Genomic DNA, 15,944 nt, shown 5'->3' with positions numbered 1-15,944 from the left:
TCAAAAATCGAGGTTTCGTACTCGACTGTTTCCTCCTCCAAAACTTAACCAATCGTAACCAAATTTGGAAATCTAAATGATTATGAAATTATCTGTGTCGGACCGTTTTGCTTTTTTGGCTAATTGATATCAATTTTGAATACCACGCCTCTCATTGCGGCATAGTCAATTAGGCCATTTTGGCCATTTTTGAAGGGCTCTAGCGCCTTAAAAAACAAAAATATAAAAAAAAGCAAAACGGTCCGACACAGATATTGGCAATATTAATCTGTGTTGAAAAAATCATTGCTCTAGTTTCAAAACCCACGGAGGAAACAGTCGAGTACGTTTGTATGGAGAAATGACCACTCCTGTTGGCTCTTAATCCTACAAGGTTGGCAAGGCAGACCACTTCGATCTTGGTAGTTTCCGGTAGGTTGACATTGAAAACCAAATTGTATTGTGGTCAGGACCTTGAACCGTTGGAAGCATGGTTGCCAGCCGTGTAGAGTGCGGAGCGACCAGCGGGGCGTAAGTCCATATTAAAAAAATGCAAACGTATGCGAGCGGCCACGCGTCAAATCCCTTGGGAGCTCGACGCTACGCTGCACGCCCCGCTGAACGCGCCGCTGACATGAAGTGTAAGGCCTGAGTAGACGCTCGAAGCGGAGCGTTCGGCGGGGCGTGCAGCGGGGCGTCGGGCTCTCAAGTAATTTGAGCAGCGTGTACTAAGGCCGCTCCTATACGTTTGCATTTGTTTAACATGCACGCCGCACGCCCCGCCCCGCTGCACGGCCAAATCGAGCGTCCACTCAGGCCTTACACTAGAACTGAAATTGCGAGAGATCTACTGAGCTTCTTCGCAATGTTTCTTCGAAAACGTCGACGCTAGTGTGAAGTGGCGGTAGTATTCATGGTAGTATTTTTCAGATTCGGTTTCGGACCAGAACACATGGCCAGGTTTACGAATCAGAGCGGCATTTGACATCCCATAATAGTGCATCTCGAATATTCTCGAGTGCAGTGCACTCGGTGCACCAATCTAAGTACGAGCGTCAGGCACTGCGAGTAATTTTAAATCAACATACGTATACGTGGTTGAGATTTGTGAAGTTATAATTCTACTACGATGCGGAGACGAAAAAGATTCGTAACAATTTTCTACATCGTCACACGCAGAGGAATCGATACGCTACTTAAATTGCGTAACACCGCGGGCCGCGATATTGTGTGTTCTGCTCATATTACACCGGAAAATTAACTAAATATAGTCTCATAATGAATAAATACAGGAAGGGCACTTATGTCACATATTTTTTGCATTGTATATTTTCTACACATTTGGACATTGTGGACCCGGAAAGTAGGATTTTGAATGAGTATACCGATCTCCCAGGTGATGTTATTTTTATTTTGTATAATATTATTATTGTACATATTATTGTTGTATTTCTGATTTAGTTTAGGTATAGAAAATTTAATAAAAATTAGGCACTCTTATTTTTTCATTAATTTTTGACACAGGATGCTAGTAGCGTAATTTTGTATGAGTATAGAAGAATTTAAAGTATTAAGTAGATAAAGTCAGCTCGTAAGGCAGAGTTAAATTTCAATAATGGTCCATTTAATTTAAAATCAGTTAGTGATTTATTGAAGTTGTACTATTTATAGGAAAATTTGTTATGATGTTGTTATGCTTCGATCGTTTGTTTGTGCGTGGAGAGCTATGAAGGAGTAAAGGGCTCATAGCATAGCATAGAAGGGGTAAATGAATTTTTGGAAAGAAGTACGACTGAAAACGGCGCAATGAGCCATTGAATGCAAATAAATTGCTTGCTTGAACTGACTATAATTTTAAAAACCTTTAAATAAGGTAAGTATCCAATCTGCAGGCCTTTCACAACGACCGGAGATGGGACTCGAACAAAACGGTTTATGGTCGCTATAAGTAGGCTGATGTTAGTAGAGCCAATGCGTTAATAATCTTTAGGTTAGGGTTTGCACGACGGATCCGAAATGTATGGGAAGATCCGCGGATCCGGATCCAGATCCGGATAATTTCATACATTCCGGATCCGGATTGCAAACCCTACTTTAGGTACTCAGCGAGGTCAACCGGCAGCAAAAACGCAATGTTCTATTACGCAAAATATCTCCATATACGAAGGCTACGAAAAATAAAACGGTCCGAGAGAATCCGCTTGACGCTTACGCTAGCAGCGTCAACTGCCATAATTATACTATTGCTCACAGTTGCGGTTGACCAGCAAATTCGCCTGGAGCTAGGCTTTGCAGTCCAGACTCCAGATCCGGAATGTATGAAATTATCCGGATCCGCGGATCTTCCCATACATTTCGGATCCATCATGCAAACCCTACCTGGAGCGTTTTCATTTCACTCGGCCTTCGGGTTAGGACGTGTCAAAAATGCTGCTTCGTTGCGTCGTATTGAGAGCCTATTGGGAGGTGTCTCCTGTACATAGTAGTGATGATAAACTGAAATAGATGTCATAGTAGTGATGATAATAATGAGCTTCGGACGCAAACCCACCGACACGAGTCCAATTGTTTGCTACTGTTACTATAAAAAGGTACTCTATATTTTCATAAAATACGTACTAAAATATATATCAACATTTGAGATTATAAATTAAATTAAGAATATTACGTCTCCCGCGTATATCGAGAAAGTGTAAGCTTTAAAAGCGAAGCGTAATCGCGAGGCAGGCAAGTATGTTATACCAAAGCGTAATAGACTAAATATAATTGCTTATCTAATGTATGTAATGGGTGACAATAGAGGTAGCAGTGTTTAAATATTGTAAGAAAAACATCAAGTGTCTAGAGATGCTCCATTATCATAATGATAAGTGGACCTATTTTTATTTTGTTGTCGATTTTTTTCGACAGATTTTCAGTAAGATTTAGTTAGTTTGTAGAGCTCCTCATTCTAGGCGGAATAAACACGAAATCCCATTTTGGGACAAAAAAAATTTTTTTTCCGTTAAGTTACGAAAATCCCATATATTTTCGTAGGTAACTCGAGGAATATTTTTAGGACATACGGTGAACTTGCCCTTATGAAATAGGGAACTCTATATCTTAAAGAAAAAAAAACGACAGCAAAATAAAAATCGGCCCAAGTAGTGTAAGGTAGGCTAGACGCGGCGACGGCCCGGCACCTACGATTGTGATAATAATATCATCTCCATAGTTGTTGATCATTATATAAATGTATGTTATTATACTTATAGCAATAAACTATCCATACGAGTATAACGTGCTAATTTGAGGTTATTTAAGTTGTTACCACACTCAGTCCAATGAGACTTAGGGCACGTTTAAACTAGGTCTACTTCAGCATTCAATAAAGTGTAAACGCGCTCTTATCTCGATGGCATAGAGTAACTACTAGAAATAACCCTTGACCTTTGCGTCTATCTGTGTGTCTGTCTGCTGCGTGCTTCCAGTGAACAGAGCTTCGCTCGAAGCACTATACCTACCCTGTACGTATTGTATAAAATCACAAACTTAGTACAATTTCCTGTAAGTAGCAACCTAAACACTTGTTCGAATTTCTACTATATCTGTATGCCTATTGGGAAAGTATAATATCTATATTATAGCGGTGTTCATGGCGATTACAAGTTAACGGTACCCATTGACGTATAATATCTAAGGACGGGCTAATGGGGCACTAAACATCGTACTAGTTCAGTGGTGCTACCCACGAATTCCAGCCAATCGTGCAGTCTAACGCGACTAGTTGCGACCAATAGCGCGCGTAATGCGAACTCGTCAACCAATCGCGTTGTAGCGATTTCACACCGCTGTACTGGCCCCTGTCATGCCTCATTATTATTGCCCGTAAAGCCAGTCTCTAGATATCTATGTCAATGACGGTACCTATATATGCATAAGACTAGTGCTAAGACAGAACCTATATAGTTTGCCTCGCCGCCCGCGGTGAGGCGCCACAGTGAGATGTTCGCATGTACCTTGTAACCACGCAGATGGATCCTATGTTCTGTTGTCAATAAAAAATATGACTGTGATTTTTGCTATTATTTGCATCCTATACTGAAACACTTTAGATAGTGCAACGACGCCAAAACATGCAGGTATTTAATCTGTAAAAGAGGTGTTTCTTGATCCTATAACATTAATTATATTTGACATGATACCATTTATGTATTAAAGTACCTATGTATTTATATCGAGTCACGTCTCACTATCATAACATAGAACGAATTTCGCTCGAATTGTTTCAAAGTTATTAGGATCCTCGACAGGAGCACCACCGGCAACAACGATGCATCAGAGACTTATTTAGGTAGGTAGGTACGTAACAAGTGATCCGTCAAAAATATTGGTACCAACAGTGGTACCAACGAAATTAAAAATAAAACTGAGTTTGTTGACATAATTCTCACCTCACCAATCCACGCTTGCGATTGCGAATAGTCCAAGAGGTCAATTCAAACTTAAAAATTTTGTCAAAATCATGTCATTTATAATTCACCAGTGCGTCTCGCTTGCGCCATTACAAGTGTACAACCTGGCGAAAACAGAGGGCCTACCGCGAACCACGTTCTACGTGTGACCTCCCTGTCACTCTTACGTACGAATTTACAAGAGCGACAGAGAGGCAACACGTCGAACGTGGATCGCGGTAGGCCCTCTGTTCGTAGAGACATGACAAGTTCATCTCTGTCAAGCTCAGGCGCCGTAAAAGCTGTGCTAAGAACTACTTCATAAATATTTATAAAAAATCAGTTGAATCCTTGAATTCAAATGTCTCATTTATATTAGTAACCCTTCAGGCTAGTTCTCATTTCAGCACGTTCGAAATATTAAATTTTTGTGCTAGCCTGACCTGTTAACAATTAAGGCTTCGTCACGAGTTTTCCGGTCGGGGCGTGAGCGGGGCGCGCCGCTTTTACATATAAAGTGTGTATTACGTGTAAGTGATTTAGTCTGAAACTGTAAGCTTACATTGTGTTCAATAAATAATAATAATAAATAAAACGTTTACGCCCCGCTCACGCCCCGCCCGGAAAACGCGCCTGTGTGACGAAGCCTTTATTGCAATGCCGCACTTTGCCCTATCTGCCGAGATATTACATGTCGCATCAAAAGATACCTATTTAAAATCGCAAACAAAAGTGTCGCTAATACCACTGCAAAGTGCGTGGATATAACTAAATTGGCTACTCTACAAAAGTTAAAAATAAAATCATGTAAAATGGCTGATTACCCGTTTCTAGGTTTCTAGGTCAACCAGACGTATGCTATAAAAGGGTCACCTGTAGATCTCCGATCTACAACCCTAACTACCTATAGGATCCTAGCTACCTACTTCCTCAAAGTTGGTTCAAGATGCTAGACATCTCATACTTAATTAGACGGTCTGATGACCGCGAGTGACCCCTGAGTTTGATGAACTATTTTGATTGCAATCATGACAGCGCTTTTTGGAATGTGGAAGCGAAATAGCTGTGTTCAAAGAGTGGTAAATTAGGTGCATCATTAAACTGATGAACCCTATCCAGTCAAGAGATAAAGTTTGTAAAGATACTCGTTTTCGTTGCACCCTTGCACCTGACTTGAGTGTAAATCTCAAGCACTTTTAGAATGTAAAATGAGTTGTTTGAAATATGTAGGTAATTATTTACAATTTAAAATATTATATGGATAGGTTAAACTACTTAATTGCTTGATGCACCGGTACCCCAATTCCGTGTTAATTGATAACATCGGGGTTCGCGTTACCATGTCCTTCGAGTCGACACGGATGCCAATGTAGGTGTACCTATGTGTAATGTAAGCATGGGTATCGATCGGGCGTCATCGAATGCATCGCAAACTAAATAATGAACGCTCGACGTGCGGCCAGGCGACTCGACGACTAAACTAAAAATCCATATTTTAGTGGAGGGCGCTAAGTCGCGTTAGCGTGGAGGGTGCAGCGGGCGCGGGGCCGCGCGGCGCGCGTGCGCGGGCAGCGCGCAGGCGCGCGGGCGGGGCCATCGTGACATCACGCGGCTGGCGGCGCCGCCACGAGCTGCCACCACCAGCCCGAGCCGCGACCACGGCGCCGCCGCCGCCTGGGGACCCGCGACCGGCACCTCCACTCACGAGCCTTTCCGATAACACACTTTACACACAGTGAGGCGTTGCTCGTTTCCGTTCGACCACCGCGAAGGTACGATGTACCAGTGTTCAGATTATATGCGTCCATTGGATTTCGTCGACAGCTGTTCGCTTTACATAAGCGGATTTACATAAGCTTGCCGAAACGCTCGACCTGGCATGTAAAGTCGGTTGAAAACGTGTTCTCGGCGCTAGATTTTAGATGAGTGAGAGACGAAATCAGGAATGCAGTGTTCGGAAGTTGTTGCTTGAAACGTGAAGTGATTGTTAATTCTCTGGTGTTCGCTGTGCGCGGGTGATATTGACAGGTGACAGAGTTAGTGTTCCCAGTGTGACGGATATGGTGTAGCGCATGGAAGGCGCGCCGGCGCCGGCGCCGGGCCTGCGCCAGTCTCGTCGCGGGCCCGCGCCGTTTGCCTCCTTCGACCACGACGTCTCTGACGAGGTGAGACAAGCAGTATGTATCTCTCTTTCTCCCTTCGCTTTGCTATGCGACTCAATCGTCTGCATGCGGCTGCATTCGGTTGGAAAACGATCGCTCGCCTGCTCTGGGAGCGAACGTTAACCGATCCCAATGGAGCTAAATTCGTTCATTTGTTTGTGTAGCTTTCCGCCTCTGTATTGTTGACCAATCCTATGAACAAATAATGATCGCTTGATCGGTTTCTTCTACAGTCAAGCCCTGAATCGAAGCAGACGTTCCAATTGCCTGAAATCGTTGAGGACACGACCGCTTCTCCTGGTGGGTCCCTCGCGCCCCCGGAGCAGCGCGCGCGTTCGCACTCGACACCGGCCGTGGCGGGAGCTTTGGGTGCCGCGCCACGCATTGATATCTCCCGCGCCTCCAGCTCCAGCCACCACGACTCACGAGATTCGTCGCCCGAGATGGCACTGTTCACGGGCACTGCCGAAGACGCCGATACGCACGGTCGTCTCGATATCGGCTTTCGCGAGGACGGTGCGGCCGAACTACGCTCGTCCACCGAGGAGCTTGCATTTTTAGAAGGCGCTCCCGGAGAACCCAACCGCACACCACAACCGCAACCGCCGCCGCTGCCGCCGCCTAACACGTCCGTGTCGCGTCGCCACTCCCGTAAGGACAGCCAAGGCTCGGAGGCCGCCCTCCTCGCGGTGTCCGGCCGAACGAGCCGCCTGTCGAGCGTGGGCTCGCAGTGCTCGGCCCACTCGGCTCTTTCCGGCTTCAGCCACGCGTCGCGCGTTTCCCGTCTCTCTGTCGTTTCGGGCACGTCACGGTCCCCTTCGCCACACAAAATGCTCCTCGAGACGTCCTTCTGCGGGCCGAAGCCGATAGAGACCGATCCTGAAATTTGCGCCGCCGCTGTCGAGGAGCGGCTCCTGGAGTTAGTGCGCGCGTCGGACCCCGCGCCCGCGCCCGCGCCCGCCAACACGCGCGACCACCGCGAGGTGCGCACCGAGGTCACTGTCGAGAGCACGAGCACCAGGCCCGCTGCTCCGCGCACACCCGCACCCACGCCCGTGCCCACGAAGCCTGTGGCTACAGAACCTGCGGTAGTCGTTGCAATCACCCCCGCCGAAGAAAAGCGGCAAAAGGAAACCAGAAATCAAGCTCGAGCGGCGCGCTCGAAAGAGCGCTCGTCCGAACCCGAGGTGTACAAGAATAGAAATCGCTCCAAGGACATTATCAGAATAAAGCTCAAACCCGATTCTGACGAAGATGATGATGATGAGAGTGAGCACACGTTAGTGGCGGGCGAGTCGCGTAAACCGGCTACACTGGAGCTAGCGGCGGGGCGCGCGAGTCCCTCGCCCCAGCGGCGATCTCCCTCGCCCGCCGGCGGCCCCACTTCGCGAAAATCCTCCTTCTGCTCACTGTTCAAGTCGCGTGAGACTATCGCTTCGCCGGATTCGCCGTCGGGGTTGCGACGCAAGAAAAGCCTCACGGAAGGCCGCTCGCGCAGCAAGAGCCGAGACCGAGATCGTTCGACAACTCCTTCCTCCGCCGGCAAGCTGCGGGGCTCCGTGCTGTCGTTGTTTAAAACACCACGCCGCAGTGCCGCGTCGCCATCGCCGGGTTCTCGCACCGGTTCGCGTGCCTCCTCACCCGGTCCGCCGTGCGTGCCACCACCTGATCGCTCGCGTCGCAGTTCCGAGAAACTAAAATACTATGAAGATGGCGGCGTTATTCACATCCCGCTGCGAACGCCGCCAGACGAAAGGCCAAGCTCGAGCGCTCGCCGACCAGGCTCGGAGCCGGATGCACGCGTGGAGGTTCTACCAGAGCCGGCACGGCCCGCCTCGGCACCACACCCGCGTGAACGCCCCGAACCACTTCCCTCCGTATCCTCGGTTCACGTGCAAAAACCCGTCCACCGCACGGTCCTGCCCGACGGCAGTATCATCATCCCTTTGCACTCCCCCACCGAACGGACGGGCCCGAGCGACCCGGAGCCCCCAGTGATCGCACCCGCGCCTACACCTGCGCCGGATTCCGATACGGTGACCCCAGATTCGCGACGTAGTGTCGCCTCTTCCGAGTCGCGGCGCAGCGTCGTAACGCCCGACTCACGAGTCGGCACCACTTCTGAGTCAAAACATATAGACGATAGCAAAAATGGTGACATGCGGACATCAAGTTCGGACGAGGGACGAGTGGAGGTAACCCCTGACATGGCGCCGACGGCTGAGCGTCGTAAACAAAAGCTCGTGTTCACCACGCACGTCGGCAGCCGCGAGCAGGTGTTCAGCACACAATTCAGCATTACCAAGACGCCGAGCGTCACTAGTGAGATATCTGAGTCACTACCCAGCTTCGAACCGAACCTGCCCGAGGAGCGTCCACCGCTGCTACGTGACACGCATATTACATGCGCCGAATCGACACCTTGCGTCGTACCTCCGACGCCCATCGTAAAGTCCCCGCCCGGGAGTGACGCGGAGCGCGCATCGGTCGGCTCGCGGCGGTCGCTCGCTGAGACGCGCTCGCCAACGCGCGGTTCCTCCGACTCGGAGGGCAGTTCGGAAGCGACACCGGCGCGCGGCGGCAGCGACGTGGAGCAGCGTGGTCTGGTCATCCAGGAGTCATTTGAAGACGAGCTGCCGTACGTGCCGACCACACTGCCACTGGAACGTTCGCTAGTGCTGCCCATGGTCCCGGTCCGAGAGCGAGGCTCACTGGTGACGACGGCGGGTACGCGGCGACCGCGCGCGCCACCCGCGCCGCGCATGCCGGCTCCTCCGCCGCCGCCGACGCCCGCAGCGACAACGGGCGAGAAGCTACGCATCAAGCTGCCTCGCCGCCCGCGCACTGCTTCTGCGAGTGGTCCGCCGCGCCCGGAGCGGCCCAGAACAAGGAGCGGAGGAGACGGTAAATATTATCCCGACACCTTAGTTTTAGATGAAAAATACACCGACTCCACCTTATTTAAACAAGAGCATATACTTAACTAAATGTAGTTTTTTGAATCCTAACCTATCCACAAGCAGCAAATATATAATATATCCTAAAATCATCCGCCTTACTAAAACGCAAACCGTATGTTAGGTCCGCCAGAGTCTCGAGCGAAGTCGGAATGGATCGACTTCGAAGAAGTCCCGGAGCGGCGCAAACAGCCAAAGCGGATCCAAACACTACCAGCTGCGGCCGCGTCGGAGGCGCGCGACGTGGTGTTCAGCTACGTCGAGCCCGAGGAGTGTCGCTGCGAGTGCCATGCCAACGCGCGCCAGGATGACGAGTTGCCGCTGCTCACGGGGCCTTCTGACTCGCAGGAACTCGACCTCAGGTAAACATACTTCATACGTTACACATTTCTGTAACCGAATGTTAGGTGCACCAGAGAGATGGTGATGAGCTAGCATTGCTGACGGGGCTCTCAAACTCGCAGGATCTTGATTTCAGGTAAACATAGATACTTACTTATTAGGTAACACCTTTCTATAACCGAGATTTAGCAACTGAGTCCCGTGCAAAGCCAAAATGAATAGATCCTGAAGTCCAAGAGTGACACAAACAGTCGAAGTGGTTCCAAACTCTACCAGCTGTGGCTACGGCTGCGTCGGAGGCGCGCGACGTTGTCTTTCGTTACGTAACTTACGTGGAGCCCGAGGAGTGCCACTGCGAGTGCCAGCTCTGAACCTCAGGTAAACTTAGCTCATACCGCTTTAAAAAATTTGTGACCAGGTTTTACTGACATACCTGTAACCTACTCGTACCATTATGTCGCGCCATCCAAAGCGTAACTTCCCACCGCTGAAACCGAAGTTATGGAACATAATTGTGATTTCACCTTGTAGCCATCCCAAGGAACATCCAGGAACTATGAAGGCTGAGAATGAATGTAACTGAAAACTATGTTTATTCCAGTTCGCCAGAAGGCTGTTCAGTAGAGCTGCGGGTAGCAGCGCGGCCGTTTGTGGCAGACTTCGATCTACGCGCGCCTGACGTCGATCCACCGCCCATAGTGAGTACCTATACATATTCTATATAAACCTAAGACTTCTCCGAGTACCAATCAGCTACAAGAGCAAATTGTTGGATATTGGCTTCCCCCATCGATGACAAAGTTCAGTCAGGTGCAGCCTTGTAGAACTGGATCCTAATAGGATATTTTATGAAGACGGGCGAATGTCCACCTAATAGTGGTAGGGATGCTGTAATTATCTACTGACGATACACAGTTGCAATGAACTGCAAGTTTAAAAGCTGTTTTAAAAGTCAAACTTCTATGAAATTCGTAGACCTATAAGTACTTACTATCAAAATCTGCAGACTTATTGGTCTAACTCTACTTATTAATTTCAGGACGCGCCAGCGCGGCCTACCTCGCGGCGCCACTGACGCGCGGCCCGTTGCTCACCGCCCGCAGCGGGCCTCCTTCTAGCCCTTAAACAATTTTATACTTATAATAATAAAGCCTAGGAGAGCAGTGAATCCAGTTTAACTTTGCCATGTTATTGAATAGTCAGACATCTCAAATTCAAAACCGGTTCGTTCATAAAGCATCAAGTGGAAGCCCGTGCAAGGCGAGCGGCGCTGCGTCCATGTTAAACAAATGCAAACACCGATGTTATCAGGTCACGAAAATCTATCAGGTAAACTAAACAAACCTATACCCGGTTATAAATGCGACTAAACTCTAAAGTCTATTTTTTTATTCCGTAGACTGAAATGACATTTCATAGTATGAACATCATGTGTCATCTCATACTATGAAATGTCATTTCAGTCTACGGAATAAAAAAATAGACTTTATTCGTTTGTTCGACTATTTGCGCCTATATCGATCTCTCATACGAGTATTCGAACATTGAATATTTTCGAATTTCTATTTTCGCGATAGTTCCCCTGCCTGCCGGATTTTTGCGGCCATAGACAATTATCAGAGCCGATAGACAATCCGGGTCTGAATTTCAGATTGTGATGATTAACTCGTATGAGTAAAAGGCATGAAAATAAGTAGGTAGATGGATTAAAATTTCAACAAATAGGTTCTATGGAACAACTTCTAGTGTTTATTGTTGTAAGGTTTTATAAATCATATTCACATTGACTCGAAGCGAGTTGTTATCATTTTTGAGATGTAAATTTACCCCGTTCTATATATATTTATAGCGTCGTTTATATCTCTCCTATTAGCCACCGTTGACCTTGCATTTTTTGATGTTTATTGACTTGTTCGGATGTATATTGCGGTTGTTATAGAACGTGTATAGTGACGTGGCTCGGCGCGTGAATGATTGTTTGCACGTCACCTATGTACCTGCCGCTAAGGTGCGTATAGTTTCATCTAGTTTCCTTGGCCGAATCTCATTTAACATCTTGAGTGAAGCTTCTACTACAAAAAACCGCCACTGACGCCACCAACTGGTATATAGCTATGGCTGAAGTGCTTCGATATAACTTAAATGAAATTCTTGTTAAAACTTAACAATCATAACTGTTTAATAATTTCTCTGGCGATCTGTCAAATAAGCCACTAACATAATAGCGTAGGTAATAATAATACGTATCAAAGTTTACAGGTAGATAGGAGTAAATAATATAAAAATGCTCAGATTTGCACAACTACGTTGCTTATTTTTGCAGCTTCCCACACTATATATTATAAAATACCAATAGCCGAGGTTTTTGATCAGATTTGGCCAAGGAAAATATTTGACCTACAGCGGTGAGGACGCCGGCGCGCGTATTGTATTTTCTCTTTATGTATAGTGTATGAACATTGCATGAGTACAAAGACATTTCATTAAAGGTAGACCTTATCTCGTTGGATTAAGGTTCTAATATCCATTAAGTGTGCGAACGTGGCGCCGCCGGCGCTCCTGCGTCGTGTTTGGGTGTCATCACGGATATAACAACAAAAACTACAAAAACATAGACAAAGAAGCTTTTTTTATGATATATTAGGACAGTGGTTCCCAAAGTTAACTGGGCTCTGACCCAACTAACAAAAACTGCCATTTTTGGGGCCAACTCTTAGCCGCCTTCAAAAGGGGGTATAACCCTTAAATGCACAGTGTTGCCAAATGTCTACAAAGCATTCGACAGCTCACAGATTAAGGGTTAAACAAATTCTATTTGTTCCTATATATTATTTCAATAGTAAAACTAATAAATTTTCCGAATCATTACATAGATTTACGCAGTATTTTAATTTATAAAAATTACATTTGTTTATAGACGAAATGTCGGAAAGCTTGGAAAAACCTGGAAGTTGATGATTTTTAGTATGTCATTTTGGGCAGATTTTTCGGGGTTTGTAATTATTTTATATTTAAAAACTTTATCATAGGTATATCACAAATCGTGTACTTACCTTTCTAATGGTAGTAAAAAATTTCATATATCTATTACTGAAAATTACATATTTACATAAATATGATTTAGCCAATTCAACTTCTAACACTGATTTCGCAGTGAAAATCGAAGTTATATTTTTTTTACTATTTTTCCTAGAATCGGCAAACAATTATGTCATACATATATTAATTTCGGGCAAAAAGAAAAAGTCATGCATTTAAGGGATAAAATATGGTAGCCCTCAGATTTCCTAGTAGTTTTAGGGCCCACTCAATATTTGCTCGCGACCCACCAATGGGTCGCACCGCATAGTTTGGGAAATGCTAATACAATAGGAAGCAAACGAAGTATACGAATCGCCTAACGGTAAGCGATTACCGCGGCCCATGGACACCTGCAACACCAGAGGGGTTGTCAGTGCGTTCCCGCCGTTCCCGGCATTTAAGATGAGAATACGCTCTTTTCTTGAAGGGTCAAGGTATTTTGGCCACCGTAACACTGGTCGGACACCGTCTGCCATCTTTTGTGCTGAGAGGGACAGGGAAATAGCATATACCTAGCTCTGTCCCCAGAGTAAGTTTTGTAGTCAAGAACTAACTTTTAACGAATGTAGGGAGGCAACACAGCGCCATCTAGTTTAGCTGTCAGCGGTCATATTTTTACCTTCTGCAGCAGCTGCCCCCTTAAGCCAATTAGCGGTATCTCAAAAACAAAAATAGTTGAAAATGGAATTACCTACTGTAGGTAAAGTGTATTCATCCTTACTTGTCCTATCAAGTAATTGTAAACAAACACTGCTCGAAGACATTATCACATTTTTCTCAATATTCATCACTTAAAATGTTGTTGTATACTTAAAGAAACTAACAAAGTATTGAAATCAACCAATTAACCACTGAAAAATATAATTTCTAATAAGATTTTAAATATAGAAACTATAAAACGTACACTTGAAGCGTGTGGCATGATCGATTCATTAATACACGCCTTGATAAATACAATACGAGTACAATATAATGCCAACATTAATGTTTTCGTGAAAAAATACTAGGTACCTACTCTTTCTATTTATTACCAACCAGTTTGCTCGTGTATTAAAAATTGTACTCTCAAGATAATATTTTTATTACATCTTTATATAAATGCATAGTACATACCTACTTCAAAGTCACAATATTCTAGTACATCTTAGAGCAGGTGTTCAGAACCTTTTATTGCTGACTTGGTGACAAAATAAATTACGTGCCCCCCTTTTAAAGTTGTGGTATAAAAAAAATCGTCGGTAAGGGCCCTAGAGTAGTTACAGATGTAGTGCATAATCCTTTACCATCGTATTTTCACGGAAACGCACGAATGTGTCATTCAGTTTCAGTACAAAAAGTAGGATGACAAATATTACGAACGGTTCCGAGAAAATACAATGGAAACAATTATGAACTACATCTGTAGTTGATTAATAATTTGTTGTTATATCTTGTGAAACACCCTTTAGCTCATAGCTTCTTCGTTGTAAAGGTATCACGTCTGATCTTGTACTGTCTGTTTCCTGTAAGAGTATTTTTTAGACCTGCGGGCTCAGCACGGTTCCATTTTTATCGACTATCACTATGCCCGTCACTTTCGCAGTTACATACTTGTTAGAACGTGACAGGTATGGTGACAAACGATAAAAATGCGACCGTGCTACTAGGGCTGGAAATTATCATGGCAAAAATTAGTGCTTGGCAAAATTGTACGTATGTGATACGTCGTCATATTTCTCATAAACACTTAAGTAGCAATATACATTGTAGGTGCGTCACAAATGTTACTCTAACGAGTCGAATAGGCCCCCTGGGTGACGTAACTTTTGGCAATTGTCAATAACTAGCGACCCACGGGTTAACAGATTAAACACAAACCTTCCTCGAGAATCACTCTACCGATAGGTTAAAAGAAAAACTGCATGAAAATCCGTTTAGTAGTTTTTGAGTTTATCGCGAACATACAAACAGACAGACGCGGCGGGTGACTTTGTTTTACAAGGTGTAGTGATAGTGATATGTCAGTACCACAGAACATTAAAGAGGTTAGAATGGCTATCGCGCGCAGTTAGTATCGGAACCGGTGTCGCCGCTCGTTCCTCTCCACATTTACTAACACTCGCGCAACGGTAGTAAAAACTAGCTAGCGCCTTGTGTGCATGGTGAATGGATACGCCTCCTTTACACAGATTTGATGTCTGGCTTCTTAATCTGAAGGTTATTTTGGCGCAAAAGGCATGTTTACTTCGTTTTTCGGTCAGCGCGGGCGAGTAGCATGCGAGCGTTTGCTCAAAACCGGCGGCGACACGTACCCTGCTCGCATCGCCATTCTAACTTGTTCTGTGGTCAGTACGAACAAAAAAAATTGTAAGTTGTTTTCAAATTTAGAAAACCATTTTTCGACCACATGTTGGTATCCAAGTGAGATGAGATTTGGCGTACGTACAGTGTAGGTATGACTAGTGACAATGGAATTGAGTTTGGACTCTTCAAATTGCCTCGATAGAAAAAAAAAAGCGGCCAAGTGCGAGTCGGACTCGCCCATGAAGGGTTCCGTATTTAGGCGATTTATGACGTATTAAAAAAAAACTACTTGCTAGATCTCGTTCAAACTAATTTTCGGTGGAAGTTTACATGGTAATGTACATCATATATTTTTTTTAGTTTTATCATTCTCTTATTTTAGAAGTTAGGGGGGGGGGGGGCACACACATTTTACCACTTTGGAAGTGTCTCTCGCGCAAACTATTCAGTTTAGAAAAAAATGATATTAGAAACCTCAATATCATTTTTGAAGACCTATCCATAGATACCCCACACGTATGGGTTTGATGAAAAAAAAATTTTTGAGTTTCAGTTCGAAGTATGGGGAACCCCAAAAATTTATTGTTTTTTTTTCTATTTTTGTGTGAAAATCTTAATGCGGTTCACAGAATACATCTACTTACCAAGTTTCAACAGTATAGTTCTTATAGTTTCGGAGAAAAGTGGCTGTGACATACGGACGGACA

General features: G+C 45.3%; 2 protein-coding genes across 3 annotated transcripts in view; one reads left to right on the top strand and one right to left on the bottom strand.

Annotated features, from left to right (window-relative positions):
• The window catches only part of LOC134653594 (large ribosomal subunit protein uL14m), a 313,686-nt gene that overhangs the window by 267,770 nt on the left and 29,972 nt on the right, over positions 1–15,944 (bottom strand). The gene's annotated exons all lie outside the window — the stretch shown is intronic.
• On the top strand, positions 6,122–10,959 carry LOC134653519 (serine/arginine repetitive matrix protein 2-like). 2 transcript variants are annotated; one of them, XM_063508891.1, is made up of 5 exons: positions 6,122–6,577; positions 6,808–9,478; positions 9,656–9,893; positions 10,475–10,571; positions 10,913–10,959. In XM_063508891.1, the coding sequence occupies exons 1-5, from the start codon at positions 6,485–6,487 to the stop codon at positions 10,946–10,948; spliced, it is 3,135 nt and encodes a 1,044-aa protein (XP_063364961.1). In that variant the 5' UTR covers positions 6,122–6,484; the 3' UTR covers positions 10,949–10,959. The 2 variants fall into 2 exon arrangements, with proteins under 2 accessions (XP_063364961.1, XP_063364960.1); XM_063508890.1 differs by having other exon boundaries at positions 6,122–6,589.

Source organism: Cydia amplana, chromosome 13 (genome assembly GCF_948474715.1).
Source record: "Cydia amplana chromosome 13, ilCydAmpl1.1, whole genome shotgun sequence".
Classification (NCBI taxonomy): domain Eukaryota; kingdom Metazoa; phylum Arthropoda; class Insecta; order Lepidoptera; family Tortricidae; genus Cydia; species Cydia amplana.
The sequence above is the reverse complement of the archived record's forward strand: the minus strand, read 5'-3'. Positions and strand labels throughout refer to the sequence as shown.